Source organism: Contarinia nasturtii, unplaced genomic scaffold, assembly GCF_009176525.2.
Source record: "Contarinia nasturtii isolate CC-2019 unplaced genomic scaffold, AAFC_CNas_1.1 Cnas_scaffold_1768, whole genome shotgun sequence".
Classification (NCBI taxonomy): domain Eukaryota; kingdom Metazoa; phylum Arthropoda; class Insecta; order Diptera; family Cecidomyiidae; genus Contarinia; species Contarinia nasturtii.
This window is the reverse complement of record NW_022199099.1, coordinates 228617-254164: the sequence shown is the minus strand read 5'-3', so window position 1 is coordinate 254164 and position 25548 is coordinate 228617. Positions and strand designations below refer to the sequence as shown.

The window sequence follows — 25548 nt, the reverse complement described above, 5'->3', positions numbered from 1 at the left end:
AAATAGTCGATGGCTTGCACATTTTTCGAACCGAGTAAAACCGCCAACACGCAATTGATCTCCTATTATTTTTGCCTGAAACAGTTTTTTTTGCATTATCATTTCGAGAGAGTAGAAATACTGTAGAAATTCTTCAAAAATATTTCTGTGCAATGTCTGTATGACGCATTTCGATTGCATGATCATTCACGGTAGTAATGATCAAGTAGCGTTCAAAAACGATTTATCACCCTAAAATAGAGTTAAGAGTAAACAGATTTATCGTTATTTTTAGACACTGACCTTCATATTTCCTATTTTAAACAAAGTCCAAATTTCATAGTTTTGGTTCGAGTGGAGCGAAATGATCTTTTTTTTGATTTTTTTTTCGAAATGCTTGAAAGGCCAAGGTTATGATTAGAAAAGGCAAAAAAAACACAAATTTTTGCTAGATCTAATAAGTATTTATTGCTGAACATATGAGAATTCAAACGACAACTGAAACACCTGGAGCTTGAACGGAGACAAGTGGAGCGGTAGCAACTGCCGAAACAGTTTTTGTTACAACTGGTGTCGTAACGACTTTGGTTTTTGTGACCACTGGAGTTGCATAAGCGACTGGTGCAGCATAAGCGACTGGTGCGGCAACAACAGAATAGGATATTGGATATGGGTAGAAGAATTTCGAGAAGAAAATAAATCGCTTCAGACGTTCTGCATTGGTTTCTGAATTATCACCCTTTGGTTCATCTCCGACGGAGAGAAGAGTATTTTTCGCCTGATTTTGTTCATCTGCTTGTAATACTGGAGGTGGTGGCGGCATTTCTGGTTGGCTCTCAACAGATGGATATGCAGCAACAACAGCGAAGAATAAGACAAATACAGCAAACATTTTCATTTTGGCCTGGAAATTATGAAAAAAGCATATTTCGGATGAATATTTGTTTAAAAATTATTTTTTTAGGAAAAATTATTATAATACATTCATAAAAAATTTCTAAAAAAAACATCTTTTAATTTGAAATACAATTTTCTTTGAATGAAAATCAAAACCCAAAATATTTGAATATGTTTCACTTGTGCTTTTTCGAAATAGAAACGAAATTAATTTGGATGTGGTAAAAACTTAAAATCATTGTTTGTGTATCTTGTCCACGAATGATTCAAAATCTGATGTTAAACCAAACTTTTTTATTTAAAAATTAAAAAAATGGATAAATTTAACACTTTTCGTATAAAATCAGAGCTTATGTTCTTTCAAACCGACTCTCATTCGGAAGGTTCGAATTGGAACAACACCGCTAAAGACCGTATTTGTATCGAATGAAAATCGATCTGCAATCAGACACGGATCATTTTCGATGAAAGCTTACCACCTTGGTTAGTAATAGAAAAAAAACAATAAATACACCTTTCCAAAAATTCCTCATTCAAGTAAACACAAAAATGTGAAGAAAAAAAATCAAAACTCACAAATAGTATTAAAAAAGAGTAGCCACTTGATCAAAAGCAACTTGTGCTTGTTATTTCAGGAAATAAACTGATTGTTGTGTGTATTCTGTGTCCATATTTATATACGTGAATGTTCCTTTGCGTGAATCAATGTTCTGTTCGTTGAAAATTCATTACCACAAATGCCAACAAAAAAACCCACAACACACCAAAACAAAAATTCAATGACGTGTTACCAAAACTGCACTATATTCTTTTTCTTGTTTCACCACATCTGTATGTTCATGAAGATAAAAAAGAACATTTGGCCAAAATTAATGAGTTCTATTTTTACACGAATCAAGAGAGAATGATGCAGAAAAAAAAACTGTCATTGTCGAGAAACTTTCCCATTGTTTACGATCAGTTTGCACGACAGCAATAAAAACTACTCAGATAAAAGAAACCTGTATTTTGGCCAGAGATCAGAATTTAATCCACCTCTTTTTAATTGGCCGATAAAACTAATGCAAGAAACATCGCAGTATACACTTCAATCTATAAATAATATTTATAAGTATTTGTCCCAATCAATTTGTGGTATTTAAAAAGATTCGAGCTGATGACGTTCGAGTTGATATTTTGGATGCAATTCCATTTTGTAAGGAGGCGGTCATGGGTGACACGTAACGACTATGAACGTCACAACATGTATAGTAAACAAAAGCACAAAAACAAGCACTACAGATCACCGAAATTCGGTTGGTCTGTGACGTTATAATGTTTTTTTTTTGTCATGAATGATGATTTTGTTGGTTTTTGTCTCATTTTGTAATTGCATGCAATAGATTCAACGAATTTTAATACAAAAATATCAAAAAAATCGTGGTCAAATTCGCCTATTTAACCTTGATACAATTGGACCGGATAAGTAGACCGTGGCCATCAGGAGTCGTTGATAAAAAAGTAAAATTCAATTGATGCCGGGTGAATAGAAATAAATCTAACCAGGAAAGGAATCAAAGTGTTACAAAAATTTTTAACTTTCCTTAGTACAAATCGATGTAAAGTGCCGAGAAAATTGGTTTGTGAAAATAGAGGGTGCCCCTTTTGGGTCTAGGGGGCAGGAGAGCACCCCACCATATCAAAATTTGGTCGGATCAAAAAACAATGTACTACAAAGTTGTTCAGAATGACGAGAGAAATTTTTCAGGACCCCTGCCCTCCAAGTCCCCCCACCCCCCAGGAGGGTCGGGGGCAATAACTCCTTCACCCATGATTTTTTTCAACTGAAACCTCGAAATTCGGAATCAGCATGTATTTAGGTGAGTGCAAAGGTCCCGCGAACAGATTGTACGGCCGGAACAGAAAAAGCATATCACACCGAATCCATTGCGAAATGGGCATTGAACGCCGGCAAATCTATTGGTCTCGTGACAACCACACGAGGTATATTTGATGTTAATTAGAAAAATAATTGTTGAATTGCAAAAGTATTAAATGCGTACTGTAATGATCAATTAGTTGATGATATCGCAGAGCAATTGGTTCATGGTGAGACTTTGCTTTTATTAATTGATTTTTTATTCATCGATTCAAATGATAATTAAAAATGTAATTATGTGTTGCAGGTGAAGTAGAACGGATGGCAAAAATTTGATCAGCGAATGGCTGAGTAGTCAACACAAAAATGAAAGTGTGCTTGGTTTATTTGCACCGAGTCATTGTGAATACAACCACTTGATCGACGGTATTTCCCATCAGATTCCAGCTTTAAAGGAAATGGCTATGAAAGCCATCGAAATTTTACAAACAAATCCAAATGGTTTCTTTTACTTTTCCGCACACACCTAGTGTGAAAGGGGAAAGTATTGCAATAGGTCAAAATTTACGAAACCTCAAAAACATGTTTTCTGGACGTTTCTGAGGTCAGAGAACCCGAATCAGGCCGTTTTGAGCATGGCTGTTGTGGGTCGCTTCCACGTCGTGCGTCGTACGTTGTCCGCCGTACGCAAAATTTGTCCATCGATTATCCCACCCCCCAGAAAAGTTATTTAAAATCTTACTGAGCGACTTTGGTTGATGGAAAAAAATTTCATGCCTCGAGTGACACATATGAGAAAGAGTCCAATTTTCGTCCAAAAGTCATACTTAATGTAGACTTAAACACTCAAAAATATGTATTGGGGGGTTTTTTGGCACGAGAAAACCGAATCCGAGGTTAGTTTTGAGATACAATCAATTTTTGATACAGTTTCCTTGAAAAAATCACAAAAAAATTGAATTTTTGTATGGGAGCCATGCCTGTATGCTACCTTAATGACGTGAAACTTTGCACAGACTATTTTTTACACAAAAAAATAACATTCTGAATGTTTGAAAAGATTTTAATCAAAATGATGTTTTTTTGTGAAAAAAATAACCTGTGCAAAGTTTCACGCCATTAAGGTAGCATACAGACGTGGCTCCCATACAAAAATCCAAATTTTTTGTGACTTTAGTTATGAATGTTACTGTTAACAGTGTTTCAAAAATAATTTTTATGGCAAAATTAACGTCAGACAATTTTTTATAGTATTTTGTTAGAAAATATAATACTTTCAAAGGTCAAATGTGTTCATCATGAAACGAATATGATTTTGAACTTTCTTAATAAAATACGCAACTACCACCGTGCGGAAAAGTTCGTCTTACTCCCGTAAGACTCTTTATTTATTTGTTGAAGGCGGTAGAATTGATCATGGATTGCATGATAGTACAGCACATATAGCATTTGAAGAAACGGCCGAATTCTCAAGAGCCATAAAATTGGCAACCAAAATGCTTAGCACCGATGCAATTACTGCCGGTGATCAATTCAAATAAATTCAATAGATTGATCCAATCTTATGGTGGAAAGAAATCAATTCAAGATTACATAAGCGGCAATTTGAATGTTGTGCAGGAAATGTTAAAAGGACCGGCTGCGACCATAAGACGCCACGTTCATGTTTTGGACGAAGAACAAGAGAAGGAGAAAGAATCCGAACGCGAAGAAGAAGATCAACGTCAAATTGAACGGCCACCACCAGTTACCGCAGCCACTGAATTAAAATTGGATTCATGCTATGCCAATCTTGAAGAGCTTATCCTGCATGGCTGGAATGAACGCATAGCAAAACTTGTTCAACCCATACTATTTCCATTGGAACATGGACTACATAAAACGTCATTGTTCAAAGAATACATGAACGATGATCACGCCTGGGCTAAACACATTTGCCTTACACACGATTTTATAAACGTTGTTGATACGACGTCACAAGCATGTGACGAATTTCTACGACCTGTTCGGTGGATTGCACGAATCGAAAGCTCGGAAGGTGATTCTTACATACTGATCTTGTTAAGCTCGTTTGAGTCCGATCGGTTATTACCAGCTTTTCGCAGAAGCATCAAATCAATACTTTATCCGTTCTGTGCTCAACTGAGTAAATTCAACAGCGATCTATTGAATATTAGCGGTTTATATGTCACGGCCAAAACAAATATAGTTGGCATTAATGCAGACGATGCAGTTCAAATCAAAATGTTCGCCGGTTCCATGTACTTGAACGATGAATTTGAACAAGATGCATACCGAGGGGGAAATAACTATTAGTGTATGTGCTCGGCATTAGCAGGCATTGCTACGCATTTGCACGTATTGGCAGTCTACACTTGCAAGCAGTTTTACAGTCTAAGCACGATAGCGAAGTGAGTGTATGCGTTGCTAACAAATACGCTTGCGAATGTTCCTTAACGTATGCGCTGCCATGTGCAGCATTTGATGAGCATTTGCAAACGTTATTTCCCCCTAGATGCATACTGTAACTTCATGGGCTCGATACCACGTCCACGTACTAAAAAGCAAGAAATTGCATTTGTGAAGGGAATCATCAAAGCAAACGGTTACGTTTCAATTGAGCACCGTAAACTGTTTGGAGACGTTCAACAATCGAAGCTTACACGCAATCCTGCCAATTTGGCCATCAAATTAATTGAAGCACGTCATTAATTCATTTGCAAGGAATCCCATGTCGCATACATTTTGGAACGGGGAGAAAAATTTGATTTTAATAAAGAAAACTCGGTGTAACAAACCTTCAATCTTGCAAATATATTGCACTTGATAGCATATAAAATACAAATTACACGAAATTCGAAAGATTTTCATGGCAAATTTTCTTATCTTAAAGATAAAATTCAACATTTCAACAAAGTATCGCCATGAATTGCTTAAACACAGCTTACTAAACAGCAATTTTGTAAGAATGCCTAAAAGTTTTTCCTTTGCTAAGAAAAAGTCCACATTTGGTGAAGAAAATTAGCGAAAATTTCGGAATTGAAATGTTACTGCCTCACACCTTCAGAACAAAAACATATAAAGCATTTTTTTTATAGAAAATATCCATATTACATTTATCCATGTCATAAAAGTTTGATCAAATGTCACTTTATTTTTAAAAAAAATCTTGTATTTTCTACCACATATTATTTTCTCAATAAAGGTATAAAAGGAAATGATTTTCAATGTATTCCACTTCATTGTGTTTATTTTCACTTAAAATCTTATCATCTTCTACAATCTACAGTTCGCTACAGCTGATTCAATCAAGTGATGTCCAAAACAGAGAGACATGGCGGATAAAGTTGACTATGGCGGCTGTGTGATTTTCCGAAAACAATTGTTTTTTTTTTTTTAGGCCAAATAAAAAATGAAGACTGACGCAATAAAAAAGGCAGCTTGAAAAAAACCTTTTTTTCTTGAATGTTATTTAATTGGAGTTAATTTCATTTGAATTAAAAATGACGTCAGACTAGTATTTCATTTTCGATTCGTATGTGCAAAGTCCGATTTTTATTTAACGCGTTGAACCACAAAACCATTTCCGACTGGTACGATTTCAAATTGACTGTAGCTGGTGCCAGACGATATGTACGATGTCGCTCGTGTATTGTTCTCGCCTTTCCACAACACGGCAGTTATTTGTGTGATTAAACAGCCTGCGCGCCATATGTCTATTATTATTTAAATAGAAAGTACATTTTAAATATAGTACATGCAAATGTGGTTTATCGAACTTATAATATAAATCTTTATTCACCAGTATTTTCACCATATTGTAGCTCATAATCATCCGAACTGCATCCCGGATAACTTACGCGTCCCTTGGCTCTGTAACCGGTTGCTCGATTTTCAATTCTTACATTGGGATACCTTAGGCCATTCGACTTATCCACTTCCGTTTCCTTTATCATCGTGACTAGCGATGGAAATGCGTTGATTCCGCAATAGAAACACATGAAAGTTAATGCAACCACGTATATCTTCATTTTTCGTCTATTCTTCTTTTTTGTTCTTTTTGGTACATAAAATTGGAACTAATATAACACGATTGGCGATTCGATAGCTCAAACGACTTTTATAGTTTTATGTCTTCTTCTTCTTCTCGACTACGCGTACATGTGGTCAAAAAAGAGGTTATGTCAAGTATAAAATTTTCGTTGATATTGTACTAGATTTTAGTACTAGTTATAGTACAAATCTAGTACTCTTGCACAATGAACTTATTGTTCAAAATTAGTTTAATGTACATAATCCACGGATAAATAAATAAATAAATAAATAAAACACACAATAAAAAATAAAAAAATAAAATTAAACATCTTTTTTTAATTATACAAATCAAGAAAAAACCATTTTTTTTGTTTTTCATTAAAACATTTTCTTTTCAATAATATATATTTTTACAATTTGTACTCTGGCAAGTACTTGTACTTTAGCAAGTACTTGTACTCTAGTATTCACAAGAGTATTTTATATAATATATTGGAATATATTGGAATATATTGGTGGCATATTTGAAAAAAGTAGTTCATATTCGTATACGAATATAAACCAATGTGTCGCAAATATTTGTCAATAAATTGCGACTATATACACGCAATATCCCCCTAGGAAAATTATTTTTTATCAATTCTAGTTTATTATATTTATTACTTGTCTTTAAAATATGAACTCATTTAAATTTTCAATGAATCCATAATTGAATTTCAATGAACAGATGTGATTACTCCTAAATTGCACATAATACACTTTGTGTGAAAACAAAGTATCATTCAATTTCAAGGTTATGTATTACGTTGTGTTTTTCGGGTTACCCCTGAATTGCATTAATTTTTAATATTTATTGAATAATGCTTGTTTTTATTTTGAGTCATTTTATGTGTCTTATAATATAGTTTTTTCACCATTCGTTCTTTGGACATCATTGCAATTTGTTATAGGAATAATGTCTTTACCATTCAATGCAAAAATGTTCTACGTACAGCACATTTTTTATCATATTTGTTCTGCCCGTAGCACATTTTGCATAGAATGGTAAAGATATTACTCCTAAAATACACATGAACAATCGATGCAAAAAATTTGCTATAGCATGTGAAAAAATAAGTTGCTTATAGTTGTTTACATTTTTTTTAATTTATCAAAATCCACGATTTTTATAAATCTTCAACAAACATAAATTAACCAGAAAATAACGAAAGAAGTAAAAGGACAGAAAACAAGATCAGATAGAACATCAAGAGAAAAACATAGCTTAGAAAATGAATGAAATTGATACTTCGCTTGCACACAAAGTATAAATATTGTGTGCAATTTAGGAGTAATCATATCTGCTCTATACGGAAATTCATATTTGTTCATATTTTATACACAAGTATTAAATATGATTAAAAGAAATTAGTAAAAAATATCAATTTAAAAAAAAAATCAGAAAATGTGTTGTAAATATTATTTACATGAATTTACATAAAAAAAAAGTATTTCAATGAGGCGAGTATTTATGGTCGTACTTTGTGTGACATATTAAAGTATGAATCAGTACGCGTACGTCATTTGGATTCGTAGTGCTCTCTGTGCACCGCTTATCATACGTCAGACTAAGTCGTCCGCACTATCTCAGCCGTTCTACATACAACGTTTACACGGTGTATTACAACGCGGTCACCTTGCGGCAGAGCTACGCGTCACACACCCATTAACCAAAACAGATAACACTGGGACCTAATGCTTAGAACGTTTGTCGGCATCACATAATTTTCAAAATTGTCGGCATTTTTCAGATCCTGTTCTTATTGCGTGGGTAAAAATTTGGGAAAAGTTCAAAAAATGCTCAAAAAATTACTTTTCTTAAATTTTGATTGAATTTTTAAAAAAGTCATTGTCTTTCAGAAAATATTTACTCAATATAATGGCAAATAAAATGTCTTACATCCGTAAGATGAACTTTTCCGCACTGTGATCCACAACATGCATTTATTACAAATCTTTAACTCAAAGAATTCACGAGAAAACTGAATCTGACATTAGTTTTACGATACAAATAAACGTCATATTCGGTTTTCTCGTACCCGAAAACCCCCCAAAACACATTTTTGAGTGTTTAAATATACATTAAATATCACTTTTGGAAGAAAAATTGAATTTTTCCCATGGATGGCCATGGGCATTACACCAGACATGACACTTCACTCTGTCAACCAAAGTCGCTCAAAATCTAATGGTTTCTATTCCTCGGGACCCCCAATCATCCTGTGAAGTCAGATTTTGAATTACTTTTCTGGTTTGAAAGTTATCGTGTTAACAAATTTTTGCGTACAGGGTACAGGGTACAGCGTACCACGCACATACATTCGGACATCGAAAAACCGCTAGATTCGTGTTCCCTGGCCCCAAAAACACCCAGAAAACACATTTTTGATGGGTGTTAATTTTTCGACCGATTCCAATACTTTACCTTACACACTAGGTGTGTGCGGAAAAGTAAAAGATTAAAAAACAAAATTGTTTCAATTTTAATGTGTTTGTTGTGACTTTTGTCATCAAGTATTTATGTTTTTTTTTTTACAAATAAGAACCCAAAGAGATTGGTACTGTCTATATCTTTTTTTGCTGACCTTTATCATGACCGAGACTGAAAAATGAGAATAAAACTGTGTTTATGTAAATCAAAGCTCATATATTTTTGTGTAAGAGAACGATGAATTCAGCGCCAACACATTGAACGTATTTTGATGTTTTCGGAGTGTCTAGTGTCAAGAGAAAAAATGTATATGAATTATGTTTAATAAACAAATGAACGGTGTATAAATTCAAGATGTGAATAAACGCTGATTCGGCAAATAAGCGCTCTTTTGTACGTTTTGTTTCACCTTCGTCTTTGCTATTGCAACTGCTACTTAAAATGACATACACGGCATGAGTACTTTCATTCTAGTTTTGATTTTCATTCACTTCATATCAAATTCTGTCTTTCTTTCGCATCCAAAGAAATAGTGTGCATTTTAGCAATTTCACAGAAAAGTGTTGTGAAGTTCAAAATGTTGAAAATTGTGATTATTCTTCTCATTGGTGCAACGTTAAAAGGTAAATTTGATGTTTTTTTTTTTTTAATTTCACGCACATATAAAATGAGTATATATATTTTTAGATGGAGCGATTGCAGAAAATGCTATAAAGACCACAACTTCACCGTTGTACTATGCAATTCAGTCTGGTGAATATTCCTACCTTTTACTTTCAAATATTGAGCCGTTCTGTTTAGTTTGTCTAAGGTCGATTTTTAACAATTTTTTAGGTTCGAAAGAATTAGTCGAATATTTGATCAAAAAGGGTGCTGACGTCGATGCCGAGACTTCGGATAAAAATACACCAATTCACCTGGCAGCTTCTATGGGAAATTTGGAAATTTGCAAATTACTCGTCGAAAATGGAGCCAATGTTAGTTCTCAAAATACACTTCTCGTCACACCACTCCAATGGGCAATTCAGACTCGTGAGTGACTCTTTTCAAATCTCAACCAACAGTTTGCTGAAACGAATTCGTGTATTTTCAGGTTCAAAAGAGTTGGCCGAATATTTGATCGAAAAAGGTGCCAATGTCGATGTTAAAACGAGCCATGGATACACAGCACTCTTGTTGGCAGCATCAACTGGTATGATTTTCCCATATTTTCAGTTCTTTCTCGAAATATATACATATAATTTGATTGAACACAGGCAATTTGGATATCTGTAAAAGTCTCATTAAGCACGGAGCTAATGTTAGCGATGAAAATATTAATCAAATGACTGCATTGCACTTTGCAGCACATACCGGTTAGTATTCGATTTTCTTTTATTTCAACTCCAGACACTAAATGCATAAAAATAATTTTTTTTTTATTGATTATAATCCAATAGGATCAAAAGAGTTGGCTGAATATTTGATCGAACATGAAGCCAATGTAAATGCTAAAACTACTGAAAACAACACTCCACTCCTCCTTGCCGCGGCCTTAGGTCATGTTGATTTGTGTAAGCTTCTCGTCAAACACGGAGCTGATGTCAATGCCGCGAATTTGGAAAAGAAGACACCACTTATTTGGGCAATTCAGACTGGAACCAAAGAATTACCAGAGTACTTGGTCGAACACGATGCCAATGTCAATGTCAAGACCATTGACGAAAATAGTCCTCTGTTAATTGCTGCTTCTATGGGTATGATTTTCTATCAATTTTGAATTATGACCACCAAATTAAGACCTTGTCAATAAATTTTAGGCAATGTTGAGCTATCCAAATATCTCGTTGAACACGGAGCCAATGTTAGTTCACGAAACATCAACAAAATGACTGCATTGCACTGGGCAATCCAGACTGGATCAAAAGATTTACCTGAATATTTGGTGGAGCTCGGAGCTGACGTCAATGCTGAGACTTCGGATAAAAATACACCACTTTTGCTAGCAGCGGCGATTGGTATAGTTGCATTTTATTCGATTTAAATTATACGCATTTTGATGATGAATTATCTGTCTCGTTTCAGACAATGTTCCAGTATCGAAATATCTCGTCAAACATGGAGCAAATGTGAACGCTGAGAATAAAGATGGAGTATATCCACTTCAATGGGCCATTCAGACTGGTAAAGAGCATTTTAAAATTTGCGCATACAATTTGTTTGCTAACGTGAATTTATATCAATTTATCCATAGGTTCCACCGAATTGGCAAAATTCTTAATCGACAATGGAGCTAACATCAAGTGAAGTGGATCCATGAGTCCATCTATCTATCGATTTTTTTCTTTTTTAAATTCAAAATCATTTAATTCGAATAACAAAAATGTATTTAGTGTAGTATCATCAATTATTTATATATAGCAGAAAAAAAGAAAGCATTGTACCATCGTATTTATCAAATTCAATAAAATTATTTATTTTCAAGCTGTTGACCTGTTTTATCTATCTCTTTTTCAACGATCGGTAGTGTTCACAATTCGAAGCCTTTTACTTTTGATTGATGTGATAGCTCAACGCAATCCAATTGTTAAATGCTGTATTATTTAGATAAGCAAAATACCACCTTATCGTCATTGAAAAATCAAATTTTCAAAAAATGACTCCAAACAAAAGATGCCAAAAATTCAACACAAAAAGACCGCAAATGACGATCAGAATCAGTCCGGTGTGCCTTCATCAATTTTTTTTATTAAAAACGATGTCGAAAATTGAAAAGTCAATTGATTTTTAGTTTGTTCCATTTCATTGTGTTTATTTCCACTTACATTCTCTGTTTTCTTTTACTTTCTTGCTGCTTCCGTCATCACTGTGTAATTCATCTACTGACTAATTTTATATACAAGTTATACAAATCGATGACTATAAATATTTATAATTAATATTATTCTTTTTTTTTGATTCGAATTTTTTTTTCTCTCACAATTTCCAATTAAATGTCAATCCGAAACAAATGTGTTTATGTTTTAATCAGAATCGTAAATACTAACGAAAAATTATTGTTTGTTGCGGTGTAATGCTATTCATATGAAACAGAGAAAAGAAAGCCTTGTGTTCAATAAAAGATGTCAATCGAATCGTTTATGTACAAGCTGAATTAGATTGAATTTGTTTTTGTTTCTATTTCTCTAATGCGTGCGTTTTCATGCTAAATGTCAGCTGATTGGTTTAAACTGATCGTCCGACTGACGATGACTCTATTTCCTAATAGTTAACTTTCCTGAATGTGAGTGTGTGTTTTTTTTCTTTTGTTTTCACTGTCAAATCGAAAATTCCAAAATGTGTGGGGATTCACTTAAAACAACGGTCTTTTCATTACCAATATTATCTATCTTAATGTTGCTACAACCAACTTATGTCAATAGTTTTTTTTTACGTGAAAGAAAAAATTTGGAGAAAAATTATATATTGAATATTTCTACATATTTTTGCATTATACACCATTTTTTTTAGTTTCCGCTCGCTAGTTAACAAATAAAAATTCTATTTACAAAAAAAGATGCTCAGTGGAACACACCTTTCGGCGATTCCATCGAACATCTTGCATTAGGATAAACAAAAAGAAAATTAATTTATTCAACATCAGATAGATTTTGTAAATATAATTCTTTTTTTTTTTGCTTCATTTTCTTTAATACTAAATTTTTTGTTGTTTTTTGTTTTATTAGGGTTTTTCCTTTGTTTGCTTTTTTATGCTTCTTTTTTTCTATTCTTTTTGATGAGGCGAAGATCGAAGCTCTTCTCTCAATGGCTATATTTTGATGAATGGGCGAGGGGCGATAAATGCAACGATGATCTGTTTTGTTAACTTCGAAAATGAAAGAACGATTGAAATGAGTCTACGGACCCCAAAGACAAAGGGGTCGAACCATCGACGTACATCCATAATATGGATTCTATCTAGCAGATCCATATGGCAGACAGATAGCTTGGTAGCCGATAGTACAATCAATAAAATGTACAATCTAGTTCTTCCAAAGAAAATGAACAAGAACTAATTGTTCCTTTCCAAGTGTTGAATGAAAAACTCCGTTTCTTCTTTTCTACAATATTTTGTCACTTATTTTGATTTGATATAAATCAATGTTAAACTGGCGCTAATTTTATTCACAATGAGATGTTTGTGTGTGTCGTTTTTTGCATTTGTTTCAAATTATATTTTAAAAATGTATCGTTTTTTTATTTTGTATGTTGACCGAGTTTCTCTTAAGTTTCAAAATTTATACCATCATTTCATCGATCGAATTGCACGAATTACACAACAAATTCAGAGTTTTAACAAATAGAAACGTTTCAATTCGATTTAATTTTTATACGAAAAAAAGGTGAATTCTTTGTTTTTCTTCTTTGATACAAAGTTAGCGAAAAAACAAAATCTTCATTTTGAGCACACCATTTTCCGTGCACGGACAAACCGAAACAAGACACATTTAACAAATAATAATTGTACGGATGCGATTGGGCATATTTTGTGGTGAAAATAAAAAACAAGAATTCCCAAATTGTCGACGAATTTTTCATAAATTTCCATTTCTTTTTCCATAAATCCATCGTCATTTTTTTTAATTCGTCAATTTTGAAAATGTTCAAAATTCTTTAAGGAAATTTGAGATCTTCACGAAAAATATAATCTGATCATTCTGTGTGTTACTTCCAAAAACTGTAATGTGTCTTTTTTCATTTGCCGCCGTAAAATCGTCAAGTTTTTTTTTTATTTGAAAATGGGATAAGCTCATCTTTGCTATGCAAATGTTTGATATTTTAGTAATTTAGAGATCGTCCAAATACGAAAGCAAATTGTGTTTATTTGATGAATTCGATCGATAAATGTCGGTTTTATCACGTATTGATTTGACATGATTGAGAAAAATTGATTGTTATTTTTGGTTTTAACGGTATGTGTGTTCGATGCCAAAGCGTTTTTTCTTATATCTGTTATGTTTCATTGTAGTTTTTGTATCCGTTGTGGTGGTTCGAAATTCCATTCCGGATCGTTTGCATCTTCTTGTGCCAATTCGGTTTCTTCGTCACTGTCTTCTTCGACTAGCATCGTTAAGTCGGAATACTGTTGAGTTCGTAGTCGACTTTTACAATTCGGTGCCAGTGTTGTTATTTGTGTTGGTGTATGATCAGCGGCTGTTGACTGAGCGGGCAGGTTATCGCCCGCCACTTGGTCGATACAGTCGTTTATTATGTCTTTAAAAGTTTTTGGCATACTTTGAATCATTTGATCCAATGTATCGCACGGCAATGGAAAATTTAGCGGCTCATACGGCGGTGTTGTCTGCAAATTACGAATAATATTAATTTGATGAAAGCCCATTCAATGTTTGAGTGGGTATTTTCTTCTTACCTCTTTAATCTCGGGAGTTGTACTGCGTCGCAGTAATTCTTCGCGTTGATCGTAGGCTTTACGAAAAGCGTTCATTCGACGACTTTCCTGTTTTAGTTTTGATTTTGACATCGCATTCACACCACCATTATTGTTTACACTTGTATTGTTGTTATTATGCTTTGCTGTATGAATCAAAAAATATCGATGAGTATTTTTTTTCTTCGAAGATCAGAGAAATTTTATGAACACTTACCACTTTCTTGTGCTGAGTCTGCAGGTGCATCTACAGATTGAGGCGTTGGCGGCGCCGACTATTAGAAAAAATTAATCATATACTTGATAATAACCATTAATTTTGATTGTACCGGGCGAATAAAGTGTGATGCTTACCTCTTGATCAACATTTGTTGCGGCGGCCGGTGTGCTGGGCGCCGGTGACATTGGATCCGGAGTGTTTGCACCACTTGACTGGCTATCGATACGACGATTTGCTCGCGATCGTGTACTGTATGGGAATTTCAAGAACGTAATAAACCTATTTCGCTCTTCATTCAAAGCTCGATCATGGCGTTTTTGATAAGCGTCATCGCTTATATCTTCTTCGACATTTGTGTTCGGAACCTCTGTCGACTTTTCGGGTTTTACTTCCTGAAAATTGAGATTTTTTCATTAGTATTCATTCTTAATTAGAATCGCCTGTCTAGACCTCTCCCAAAAGCAGAGAGAAAAGTCAATTGAAAATTAAATCTACCTTTTCTGGCTCCTTCTGACTAGTTGTGTTTATTTTTTCAGCTTCATCTTCGATGATGCGCCATCTGAAATATAACAAATATTCATTAGTTTTTGTTTTTCATGAAAAAAAAAAATCTCAAAAAAAATTATTTATGTTCAAAAAATTGAATAAATTTTAAACTAAATCTTAAAACTATAACAAACAAATCAAACAAAAATGACCAAATTGAGCGCGAGGTACACATGCAATTTCTTTAATTGTCATGTGGCATTCAACTACTATCAGCAGCGAATTGTATTCAAGATAATTTCAATCTTGTTTTGAAATCTCGAGAAATTCTCGAGAATGGGCGCTATTTTATAGCGGAACCAATCGATTCTTTTTTTCGATTTGCATATTTGCAAATAAAGCTGAAATAAAATAAAAAAATTAAATAAAAATAAAATATAAAAAAATGGGGTTGGCGCGTTGTCTGTTGATGTACTGTTGGGCCGGTACGCAGAAACAAAAGATAAAAAAAGAAACGTAGGCTCTGTGAACTGGAAACTTGCAAATTCCGTTTAAAGCATGTTTTCAACTGGGCTTGGTTTTATTTGTAAAAATAGTTTTGATGAGACTGTACGGAATTTTCTACATTTAACACTCCAAATTCAATTTACATATACTCGAAAACAGCATAAGTTCAATTAAAAAAAAAAATTCTTAACTGCCTTACGTAAATTTTTTGTTCTATATCGTTAAAATAATTCTCTTTTTCTAATTTTTTGTATTTACAATTTTTTTTTTAAACAAAATTTCTCTGGTTTGGGTTACATCGTTTTTTTGTTCATTTTCTTTTCAGATATATAATGAAAAAGTTCTTTCTTTACAATTTTTACTGAATTTTTTTATTTAATATATTTTTTTTTCACTCAAAAAATTGAATGAATTGAAAAAAAAGTTAATGTTGAAAATCCATTTTGTTCGATTCAAAAAAAATTTGGCTTCAAATTTTTTCTCGAATAAATTTTTCAATTTTTTTCTGGTGTTATTTTGGACATTTGAATTAATTAAAGAATTTTTAAAAAATTTGGATAAAATGTGTGTTAAAAATTAAAATTAATGTTCAAACAATTCTCGACTTTTCTTTGTTTTTAAAGCGTTTTTTTCATAGATTTTGTACTAAAAAAAAGGGATTTGAAAAAAAGTTTAAAATTTTCAAAATTGAAAATAAACTGTTTAAAAAATGGTTGGAATTTAAGGAAGCACACCCACTGTGTGCAGTAAAGTATTTTTAAAGTAAAATGTGGAATTTTTGTTAGTGGGAAATATTTCAAGTTAAAATTATTAACCAAATCGATCTGAAATGAAAATTTCATTAAGGGGTATGTGGAAAATTTAAAATGAAATCGGTTGAGATTTTGAATTGATCACATTGAACTTTCTAAAATAGTTCCAGATTGTATACACATATATGTGAGAGTGTAAGACATATGCAATATATCTATGTATGCCTAAACGCCTGTCTAACTAGCAGTTCAACTGTGTTACATTTAAATGCGTTAAGCGCAACCTATCAATTAGCTTAATTTTATTTAACCAGAGTGTGAAGTCGTGACTTGACACACACACACACACGCATGTGATGACGTATTATTCTCGGCTGTATGTATGCTGAATTCAAACATGTGTTCTAATTATTACAAGAATTTGATGAGTTTGGAATTGAGTGAAAAAAAGTGAATTCAAGATTCTTTGTTTGTCGAAGTTTGAATTTGGGGCTCGTTTGTGTGTGTGGGTGTGTCAAATCAAAACTGCGCTTAACAATAAAATTTCTATTCTTTAACAGAACGTTAAACAATTTCAAAAATTGTTTTTAAAATGAATTATAACCAACACGTGAATTCAATCGAAATTTATGCATCGTTACCTCTTTCATCACTAGAGGAACCTCTATGAGCGAGGGTTTTTTGTCGATGATTAAAATAATTTTTAAATGATTTTTTGATGAAAAAAAATATGGAAAGAAAAAGCCAAAAACTCTAAAGAGCCAAAAAGGAGAGATATGAAACCGAAAAAACTTACTTCGGCGTTGGTATTTCTTTGTAAGAAAGAATTTCGACGCGTGAAGAAACGGTGCTGGGGATCACAATATTATCGATGTCATAAGCGTTTTTGTTGTTACGTCGCTCTGAATGCAATCTACAAATGATGGACGTTGAAAAATAAGTTTTGGTAAGAACGTAATTGAACGAATCAATTCAAAATTACCTTTCATAACGATGGCTGTGTCCCGGAATCGGTGATGGATTTTTGCTACGTGAAATCGAACCATTCGGACTGCCCACATCCATGTCATGATGATCGGAACTGGTGGCCGACATGTGTGAATTTTTCCGGGACTTATTTTTCTTCACTTTCGATGCATTCAAACCGGACGTGATTTTCTTTGGCTTACGATTGGTGATGTTATTTTGCGATTTTTTCAACTCTGTACAATAAAGAAATCTCGTCATTTAAAAAAAAATTGATTTCAAAATGATCAATAAATGTGAATGAACAAAGATACGAACTGGTTGCATTTAATTTAAACTTGTTCGGCGACAATTTCTTCGAATTAATTGAATGTGTAGCTTCAGAGTTTTTACGTGATGCCGTCGCCGCTAAATTGTTACGAGCCTCATTGCGTTCATTGGCTTTTTGTAGAGCGAGCGCATTTTTAATGACAGCTTTTGATGATGTACGAGCCACTTTTGTTTGCCATTCTGCTGTACGTAACGTCGCCTCCATGTAAATATTTTGTGCCACATCTGAGAATTTTCAAACGAAAAAACCGGATTTTATTTTTGAACAAATTACGTCAAAAATTTGATTTAAAAACAAAAAAAAACATGTTTTAAATTCAAAGAAATTCGTTGTGTTACCTTCAGGGAAACTAAGTATCGGATGATAGCATGGGTCCAAAAGTGCGACATTCTCCTGAGTTGACATCATATCGGGTAAATCACGTGGTGCAGTCGGATCGGTTCGACCTGTGCACAATAGACACGGATGCACTGGCCATCGGCAACCGCATTTGATTGTACTGAAATACACACATCAATATTTTTTTAGTATTTACAGAAAGCGTTAAATTCGTCATCAAAATATCATACCATGGTCTTGCGGCACGCCTTGAAATTTTATGTAAGTTTGTACTTTGTAAAAGTTTTCGCTTTTTGAATGCGCTTGCTTTGAATGCCCTTGTTCGTGCCGAACCATTCAATTCCACTTCATCGTTGCTATTGCCGCCGTATAGTTTAGCGGTAACATCATCCATGTCACCCAAACGAACACTGCCCGGCAATAATCCACGATAACCATTCACCGACGGTGTTTGAATTATTTCCGATGTACTTGTTGACGCCACTGGTTCACCATCTTCGAATGTCACTTGACCTTTATCAATCGAAAGAAAAGCGATTAGAAATTATTTTCCAAAATTCGAGAGAATAGAAAAAAAAAACACGAACCGTTGCTCTTCTTCAGAAGAATGTACAATTCTTGGTGTTGTCGAATTCGATACTCCAAATCAGAGATTTGTGCCAAAAGCCATGTCCATCGTGATGCAATCTTGGCTCGATCACGTGCCCAACGGTATGCCGCTCGTTTACCTCTGAAAAATTGTTCAAATCACAAAACTCAATGTTTAAGCAAACTCATACTACTGGAAATCTCTCTACCACAACATGTATGTCAGTGTGTAATAAAGTAAACAAAGAAAGAAACGCCCACTTACATTGATAAAGTGTGTTTTGTTTGATTCGGGTATGTAATTCCTTCATCACCTGATTCACCGCCGGAACTACTGCAATTTGGAATAGGAAATGTTTTCATGTTATTTTAATTGAAATTCAAAGATGAAAATCCAAAAGACTTGAATCATAAATTTGGACAATTTTTGAATGAAAAAAATCAATTTTAAATCTAAAAAAAAGAAAGATTTCCAATTTACCTCTCTGTTGCATCCGGATCAAATGATCGTCCGACCATTTTGAGTTCGGTGCTTAACATGCCGGCGCATCGTCTCAATTGTTTGTATCCATTTACATCGAACGGAGGCACACACGAAATGACCGATGGTTTATTTGCTGCACCGCTTGTCGACACCCCCGAATTATTTGCATGATGTTGATCCGTCGACGAATTGGTGTTCAACATTTTACTGATCGCTGTATTTGAATGTTGATTTGTGGCCGCATGTTCGATTCGCTTCAATAGCATTTTCCAATTCATTTTTTGTTTATCGCTGTGCAATTGATTGATCGGTGTCATCGTTGAAATGGATTTGGTTTCACGTTCTTTTCGTTTAATTTGTTGTTGTGCATATTCAAATAAGCCACCAATTTCTTCGCTAACATGACGGCCCATGTGACGAACTTGAATTTTACGCAAGCGTCGCATCATAAAATCACAATCTCGAATCATTTGTTCGCGTTTCTTTTCGATGTCACTCAATATTTCTTGGGTTCGAGATTCGCGTGACATTGACGTTGAGACAACATCATCCAAACCTGAAAATAAAATTAACACATTTTCGATTAAAACTCGGTTTGACAAAGACGGAAAAGAAAAAAAAACTCACCGATATTCATAACATCGCCGATGTCATTGAACAATGCTAAATCGTCCAGATTTTCACCGGCTCGTTCCGATTCGAAACTGTTCAACACTTGATGCATAAAATCAATGTCAAGCATTTGATCCATTTCCGATTGCATCGGATGCGACAAGGCATTCATTGAATTTGTATTCATACCGTGGCCATCATCGTTGCGTGTTGAGATATTTGATACTTGTTGCGATTGATGTGGATCGGTTGACATCAACAAATCCATTGGCTGCGATGATTGGTATTGTGTTTGTTGCAACGCAAATGTGAGCTGTTGATCCGACGATTGTTGCTGCAATAATTCTTGTTGCAACTGTTGAAACTCTTGCGGATGTGTTTCGGCCAATAATTGCTCCACGGTGGCCCTGGTAATTGGTTTTTTGTTGTGAAAATTCATTGTAATTAGTTTAAATGGAGTTTTAAAGCGAATGAAATTCTTTTACTTACTGTATATTACTGTCGATGCCACAATCGAGTTGATTGTTTGCCTCTGTTCCTTGAACAATTGCATTGAGGAGGTCATTGTCAGCAGTCGTTTGTTGCTGTTGAAAATGATCGGTGACAATGGACTTGTCATTACTTTGTTGATCCATGTGAGTGACATACGATGGACCAATGTTCGGCCTGAAATACGATATAAAAAGGAATATTTACGATAATTCAATATTTTTCAATACGTGGCCTAGCTTTTTCAATACGTGGACTCCAGTCTTCGCGGTGAATTGGCTTCACGCCATGACTATTTTAATCACAGACTGTTTCTCAGAGCAAGAAATGTGGGAGGTAGCTTTGAAGATCAGAGTGCTCTTCCGGCTCCTCAGTGGGACATACATTGTTCAGAGAAACTGGTCATTGACTTCACATGATGCTTACCCATTCGATGTTTGTATTTGCTGAGCGAATGTCGACTGAAAATCCGGTGCAAAAAATTGTTCAGCTGTGAATTTTATATTATTGTACGCTTCAATCAAATCTTGACAATCCAAGTTTTCTTCTGGTTCCCATGTATTATCGTCCGAACTGTAACCTTTCCATTTCAAGAAGTATTCAACCTGAAAACAACAACAACAACAACTAACATCAGTTCGGAAACAATCGATTTCGTTCTCGATAGACACAACAAACTTATTTATCTACACTGTTATTTGTGAATCAGATCCAAATATGTATGCGATAATTACATCAAATTACAAAAACATTGCGTCACTATCCGTTTACAATGAAATCGACAATAGACCGTAAATTGGTCGAAAAAACACGGAGAAAAATCATTGTAATAAATTTTGGGGCGAATGATCTCAAGCAAACAATCGAAAAACAACAATAATTGCGGTGATTTGTGTATATGTATGGAATTTCATTGTCGCCGCACTTTTATCTAACCTGTTTTTTTAATTGACAGCTAAATAGTACATAGTGAACAATGTATCAGCTGAGAAAATGTAATTCTTGATAGTCGCCAGACAAAAAAATAAATAAACAAAATAAATTGCTAGCAGAAAAGAGGATAGTAGAAAAAAATCATTAAAAAAACTTACTTTGCCGTAGCGAACGCGTCGGTTCAACACTTTTTCCACTGAGTAATTCGTCTTTATTTCTTTCTCGTTGGAACTAACGTGTACACTCTAAATAATGGTCAACTTTGAAAACACTTTGTTGGTGTTAATACTGTGTGGATAAAAAGAGAAAAAAAGGCAAGAAAAAGGATGAAAAAACTGATTTTAAACGATCACGCAAAAAAAAGTCACTATCTATCACTATCTATACACACATACATCTTTCTTTTTTTTTTTCAAACCATAGTAAAAAAAAATATTTTTCTCTTTGCAATAATATTTTTACCGTTGCGTATGACTTTATAACGAAACCACTAACACATTTATTACGATCTATTTGGTCAATTGGGCAAAAAAAAATGTATTGAATGATGTTTTGTTGTTATTGCGAACGATAATTCTTTGCGATAATTTTTTTTTAACTAAACACAAAACGACACAATGCTGCAGAGAATGCTGTATATAAAGTGGCAGCCATTACAAGCACACACACATATCCATTTAACGTACACTTTAACACAAAAATTACTATCCATATATATGTGGCACGCACACTAATACACTGGCATTTTATGCGCGCGCGTTTATACTCAACCCAGAATCGTGTGTTGACAGCGTGTTTCACGCGTCTATGTTCTTTCTTGTGTTTAACGAAATGCCATAAAATCACGAAATACTCCCGTTTGCGCAAAATGGCGCTCGAAACATTACCGCCAACAACAACAAACACCAAACAACATACAGCATTTTTTCGCACTATCAATTTTTGTCTGTCGTTTATTTCAACAGTTTAATTCCAAAAAAAAAAATTTTTTTTTTTCGATTTACGACCAAAAATTTACTTACTCGGTTGAATTTTTATGATTTTCACACGTTTTTCTAAATTAATTTGCAAATAAATGTTTTTTTTCACTAACGTTTCACTTAACAAACAGTAACACAGTGCAACCGGTACTGCGTCTCAGAGACAATTGCTGTTCGTCGTTGTGTTGGTCGGAGTTCGTGAAACATACAGCGACACCAAACGATATTTCTGACCAAAAGGTTTTTTGCGATGTTTTATACGATGAAATTCGATGTTTATTTGAAAATCTATCGTTTTTTACGCATTTCGATTTTTCACTTGAAATTTTAATTTTTTTCTTCTATTTTTTAACAATGATAGACACTAAAAATGGAAAAAAAGTAAAACAAATGTTGTTGAAGCAAAGAAAATACTTTCAATTTGTAAATCATTCCCCTCCGTCCAGTGCCATCTGTGATCGAGCTTCAAAATGAGTGGAAAGCCGTTCATTAGATTCTGCCTCACGTGATCGGAGACGAATACACACAAATCAACAGGTACTGAGGCAAGACAAGAGAGTGAGAAAAAAAACAATAATGCTTGTTTCTATTGCACAATGTTTGTTTGGACGAGTGGGTGTTATGTTATGTTCCAGAAATTCGTTTCGTTGCATCTCTTTTATAACGACGACTCATGCACACAACTACATTTATATTTTCTATGTTCTGAAATTCGTTTTTGTACGTTGAGTACTTTTCATCGCACTATTATCACATTGCCGAGTCACGAACGGCATATGTGTCTGGTTGCGTGTGTGCGTTGAACAAATTGTATGTGAAACAAGATGTAATGAAAAACAACAACACAAGAAGAAGCATGTTGAAATGGGTTGAAATCAATGTTTGTGCATGTGTTGAGTTGGTTCTGTTTTTTGTGCACTCATATCATGTATGCTGGCGATTGAAAATGTGTGTTGTGTGTATGGAGTATCAAAAACTTGAGTATGCGTGCGCTTCTTCGCCCGTATAGCTGGCAGTTATTCATTGAAAGTCAATTCAGAACGGTTGCGTGTTGAACAAACGACAACAAAGAAGTTTATCATGAACAATAATAATATGAAAATTTTTGTTTTTTTCTTCTTCTTCGTTCGATCGATCGTCTTATTGGACTCACTCTCTCACACACATACACACCGGATCGATTTCGAAGAATCGGAGATTTTTTCTTGTTGTATTTTATCTATTGGTTTTTCATGTTCTCATACATTCTCGCCGTGCGGCTTCGTGATGATTGAAGAAAAAAGTCTCCTGCAATGCGTGTGTACTCGATACGAATGAGAAAGACATACACGGGTTAAAAATACATTTTTTTTCTTTTCTCTTATCCATCGTCTTTACCATTGTTTGTTTTTTTCTTGGTGTGTTATCACATTTCGGGTTTATATCGGTTTCACGAGCAAACGCATTTGAAAAAATGCATTTTGTGGCGCTACTTTTACAAATTCAAAGCCGATCAATCGATCTATTATGAGTGCAATTGGTATTTTGCGTCGTGTATTTTGAAATTGAATGCTTTTTCGCATAAATTTTGCGCGAATGCGAGAATCAGTGTCGAAAATGATGACGGCCGATTTGCAAGCGCTTGAATCCACCGATTGTCTGCTGGACAGTCCGGATTTTCGTGAAAATCTCAACAAACTGGAAAATACCAGCAAAAATTTGGACCTCGGCGCAACAAAAAAAAATTAACAATGTGAAAACAAAAATCTCATTCGGTTTCCTCTGTAGATTACGTAAAATAATAAATATTTTTCTCAAACACCAACTCCATCTCAATTTAGCCATGACGATTTAAAAGTGAATTCTCCATATCGATCACAGCGCCCTGACGGTTGACAGCTTTCAACAATGCCCACCACAGATAGCACTGTGAACGCGGATTATTTGTAAAGCATTTTTCAATCTGTCAAACAACAAACCGAACGATATTTTTCCCAATTCAAATGAATCGAATGGTTTTTTTTTGAATAATTCTTCTATCGCTGCCCAAAACAAAGACTTTATGCGAGATTTTACAATGAAAAATGCGAAAAAACGATGCGTTTACACATATTCAATGGAAATTTGTGTTGAAATTTTAATACATTCAGAGTTTGACAGTTCGTTTCAATTGAATCGTCGTATGCAATTTGTCTAACTTATGATATTTGCTTGGAATATTAGATTCGGCCAGCCGTTATACCAAAAAACAATGCAAAAGCGATACATTTAATGAATAAATGCAATTGATTCGCAGTTGATGCAGAATGTTTGACCAAATTTTCGGGATTATTTTTACGTTTAATGTCACTTGGTGACAAATCGCCTACACAGGTACAGCGGCTTGACCAACAAGTCGGAAAACTGACGATTTTTTTTCGGTAAATTTGAATGGAATTCGTATGAATTGCCGGGGAAATGATAAATCATGAGAATGATCGCAATTTGATTGAGATATTGGTGGAAAATTCATGAGTTTGGACGGTGTTGATCACAGTACAAGTGATTCAACATTGATATTCCCACACTGCCACAAATTTATTCGATTAAACGACGGAATTATTATTTTGAATGAAACATTTTGCGATTTTTATTGAGAAGACAGGCAATTTCAATAGATTTTTTGAGTGAATATTCTCCTTTCATAGAAGAGAGCTGTAAAAATGCAGGAATTTCACCGAGTGAGTGACTGCAATGAAATGTTTTTTGAACTTGGATGTGGAAAATCGCGATTTTTATCGCAAAATTGATGTGAATTAAAGCGATTTTGATGCGGAAATCGATATGAACATTTTATTTGTGAAAAAAATACTTTGTAATTTGTCCTGTCACCGAAAGCTGTTCCCAAATTGATCAAACAAAAAACAAATGTTCGGCTAATGTCAAATGACTGCATTTGATAAGAAACAATTGTTTGATACGTGAGTAAAAATTGTGTGTTTGATTCGATCGTTTTGAAAATTAATGAATTAATTTAAAATTATATCTAACTGAGGAAAACAACAGAAAATCATCGATTTTATTGGTTAAAAAAAGTGTGATTTCGATTTTGCTTACCATTTTTTCACGGTGGTTCCAAAAAGTCACCATCATCGGGCTGTTGATCAAATGATTGAAAATTCTTTGCGCCACATCATATCAGCAGCTCCGTTGCGAGTATGAAAACCGAATATCCAATTGTAATTTTTAAATTGATG

General features: G+C 34.2%; 5 protein-coding genes across 10 annotated transcripts; 2 read left to right on the top strand and 3 right to left on the bottom strand.

The window, feature by feature from the left end:
• Positions 1 to 421: 421 nt before the first annotated feature.
• LOC116347289 lies at positions 422 to 1580 on the bottom strand. Of its 2 annotated transcripts, none has more exons than XM_031777848.1 (2): positions 1453 to 1580; positions 422 to 883 (listed from the first exon to the last, which is right to left on the bottom strand). In XM_031777848.1, the coding sequence occupies exon 2, from the start codon at positions 875 to 877 to the stop codon at positions 467 to 469; it is 411 nt and encodes a 136-aa protein (XP_031633708.1). In that variant the 5' UTR covers positions 878 to 883; positions 1453 to 1580; the 3' UTR covers positions 422 to 466. The 2 variants fall into 2 exon arrangements, with proteins under 2 accessions (XP_031633708.1, XP_031633709.1); XM_031777849.1 differs by having other exon boundaries at positions 1391 to 1520.
• Positions 1581 to 2105: 525 nt separating this feature from the next.
• On the top strand, positions 2106 to 4275 carry LOC116347278 (membrane-bound alkaline phosphatase-like). Its single transcript, XM_031777830.1, has 6 exons — positions 2106 to 2126; positions 2736 to 2859; positions 2905 to 2964; positions 3042 to 3046; positions 3175 to 3242; positions 4122 to 4275. Exons 1-6 carry the CDS (start codon positions 2106 to 2108, stop codon positions 4273 to 4275), a joined length of 432 nt encoding a protein of 143 aa, XP_031633690.1.
• A 1680-nt stretch (positions 4276 to 5955) lies between these two features.
• On the bottom strand, positions 5956 to 6906 carry LOC116347293. Its single transcript, XM_031777853.1, has 2 exons — positions 6537 to 6906; positions 5956 to 6450 (listed from the first exon to the last, which is right to left on the bottom strand). The coding sequence occupies exons 1-2, from the start codon at positions 6763 to 6765 to the stop codon at positions 6290 to 6292; spliced, it is 390 nt and encodes a 129-aa protein (XP_031633713.1). The 5' UTR covers positions 6766 to 6906; the 3' UTR covers positions 5956 to 6289.
• A 2819-nt stretch (positions 6907 to 9725) lies between these two features.
• Positions 9726 to 11649, top strand: LOC116347284 (putative ankyrin repeat protein RF_0381). The gene is made up of 9 exons (XM_031777844.1): positions 9726 to 9862; positions 9927 to 9992; positions 10074 to 10271; positions 10333 to 10431; positions 10496 to 10594; positions 10679 to 10975; positions 11039 to 11236; positions 11304 to 11402; positions 11473 to 11649. The coding sequence occupies exons 1-9, from the start codon at positions 9817 to 9819 to the stop codon at positions 11523 to 11525; spliced, it is 1155 nt and encodes a 384-aa protein (XP_031633704.1). The 5' UTR covers positions 9726 to 9816; the 3' UTR covers positions 11526 to 11649.
• A 353-nt stretch (positions 11650 to 12002) lies between these two features.
• On the bottom strand, positions 12003 to 25542 carry LOC116347274 (KAT8 regulatory NSL complex subunit 1). Of its 5 annotated transcripts, none has more exons than XM_031777825.1 (18): positions 25409 to 25542; positions 21512 to 21641; positions 20847 to 21025; positions 20421 to 20597; positions 19947 to 20338; positions 19317 to 19875; positions 19101 to 19169; positions 18835 to 18977; positions 18478 to 18760; positions 18247 to 18407; positions 17896 to 18132; positions 17594 to 17813; positions 17408 to 17524; positions 15362 to 15425; positions 15001 to 15258; positions 14864 to 14921; positions 14629 to 14792; positions 12003 to 14559 (listed from the first exon to the last, which is right to left on the bottom strand). In XM_031777825.1, exons 4-18 carry the CDS (start codon positions 20564 to 20566, stop codon positions 14218 to 14220), a joined length of 3213 nt encoding a protein of 1070 aa, XP_031633685.1. In that variant the 5' UTR covers positions 20567 to 20597; positions 20847 to 21025; positions 21512 to 21641; positions 25409 to 25542; the 3' UTR covers positions 12003 to 14217. The 5 variants fall into 5 exon arrangements, 4 of the variants coding, with proteins under 4 accessions (XP_031633685.1, XP_031633683.1, XP_031633687.1 ...); XM_031777823.1 differs by lacking the exon at positions 25409 to 25542 and adding an exon at positions 22376 to 22509; XM_031777827.1 differs by lacking the exon at positions 25409 to 25542 and adding an exon at positions 21749 to 21966.
• Between the last annotated feature and the right edge of the window lie 6 nt (positions 25543 to 25548).

What these genes read in the sequence shown, in the direction of transcription:
- LOC116347289 (XM_031777848.1), bottom strand. Translation starts at nt 877, where the DNA reads ATGAAAATGTTTGCTGTATTTGTCTTATTCTTCGCTGTTGTTGCTGCA.
- LOC116347278 (XM_031777830.1), top strand. Translation starts at nt 2,106, where the DNA reads ATGAACGTCACAACATGTATA. An exon ending in TGAACGTCACAACATGTATA is followed by an intron (nt 2,127 to 2,735) that starts GTAAACAAAAGC and finishes GCATGTATTTAG; the next exon opens with GTGAGTGCAAAGGTCCCGCG. An exon ending in ACAAATCCAAATGGTTTCTT is followed by an intron (nt 3,243 to 4,121) that starts TTACTTTTCCGC and finishes TAAGACTCTTTA; the next exon opens with TTTATTTGTTGAAGGCGGTA.
- LOC116347293 (XM_031777853.1), bottom strand. Translation starts at nt 6,765, where the DNA reads ATGAAGATATACGTGGTTGCATTAACTTTCATGTGTTTCTATTGCGGA. An exon ending in ACAATATGGTGAAAATACTG is followed by an intron (nt 6,451 to 6,536) that starts GTGAATAAAGAT and finishes AAATAATAATAG; the next exon opens with ACATATGGCGCGCAGGCTGT.
- LOC116347284 (XM_031777844.1), top strand. Translation starts at nt 9,817, where the DNA reads ATGTTGAAAATTGTGATTATTCTTCTCATTGGTGCAACGTTAAAAG. An exon ending in CCAATGGGCAATTCAGACTC is followed by an intron (nt 10,272 to 10,332) that starts GTGAGTGACTCT and finishes GTGTATTTTCAG; the next exon opens with GTTCAAAAGAGTTGGCCGAA. An exon ending in TTTGCTAGCAGCGGCGATTG is followed by an intron (nt 11,237 to 11,303) that starts GTATAGTTGCAT and finishes GTCTCGTTTCAG; the next exon opens with ACAATGTTCCAGTATCGAAA.
- LOC116347274 (XM_031777825.1), bottom strand. Translation starts at nt 20,566, where the DNA reads ATGGATCAACAAAGTAATGACAAGTCCATTGTCACCGATCATTTTCAA. An exon ending in AAAGAAATACCAACGCCGAA is followed by an intron (nt 15,426 to 17,407) that starts GTAAGTTTTTTC and finishes GTTATATTTCAG; the next exon opens with ATGGCGCATCATCGAAGATG. An exon ending in AGACTCAGCACAAGAAAGTG is followed by an intron (nt 14,793 to 14,863) that starts GTAAGTGTTCAT and finishes TGATTCATACAG; the next exon opens with CAAAGCATAATAACAACAAT.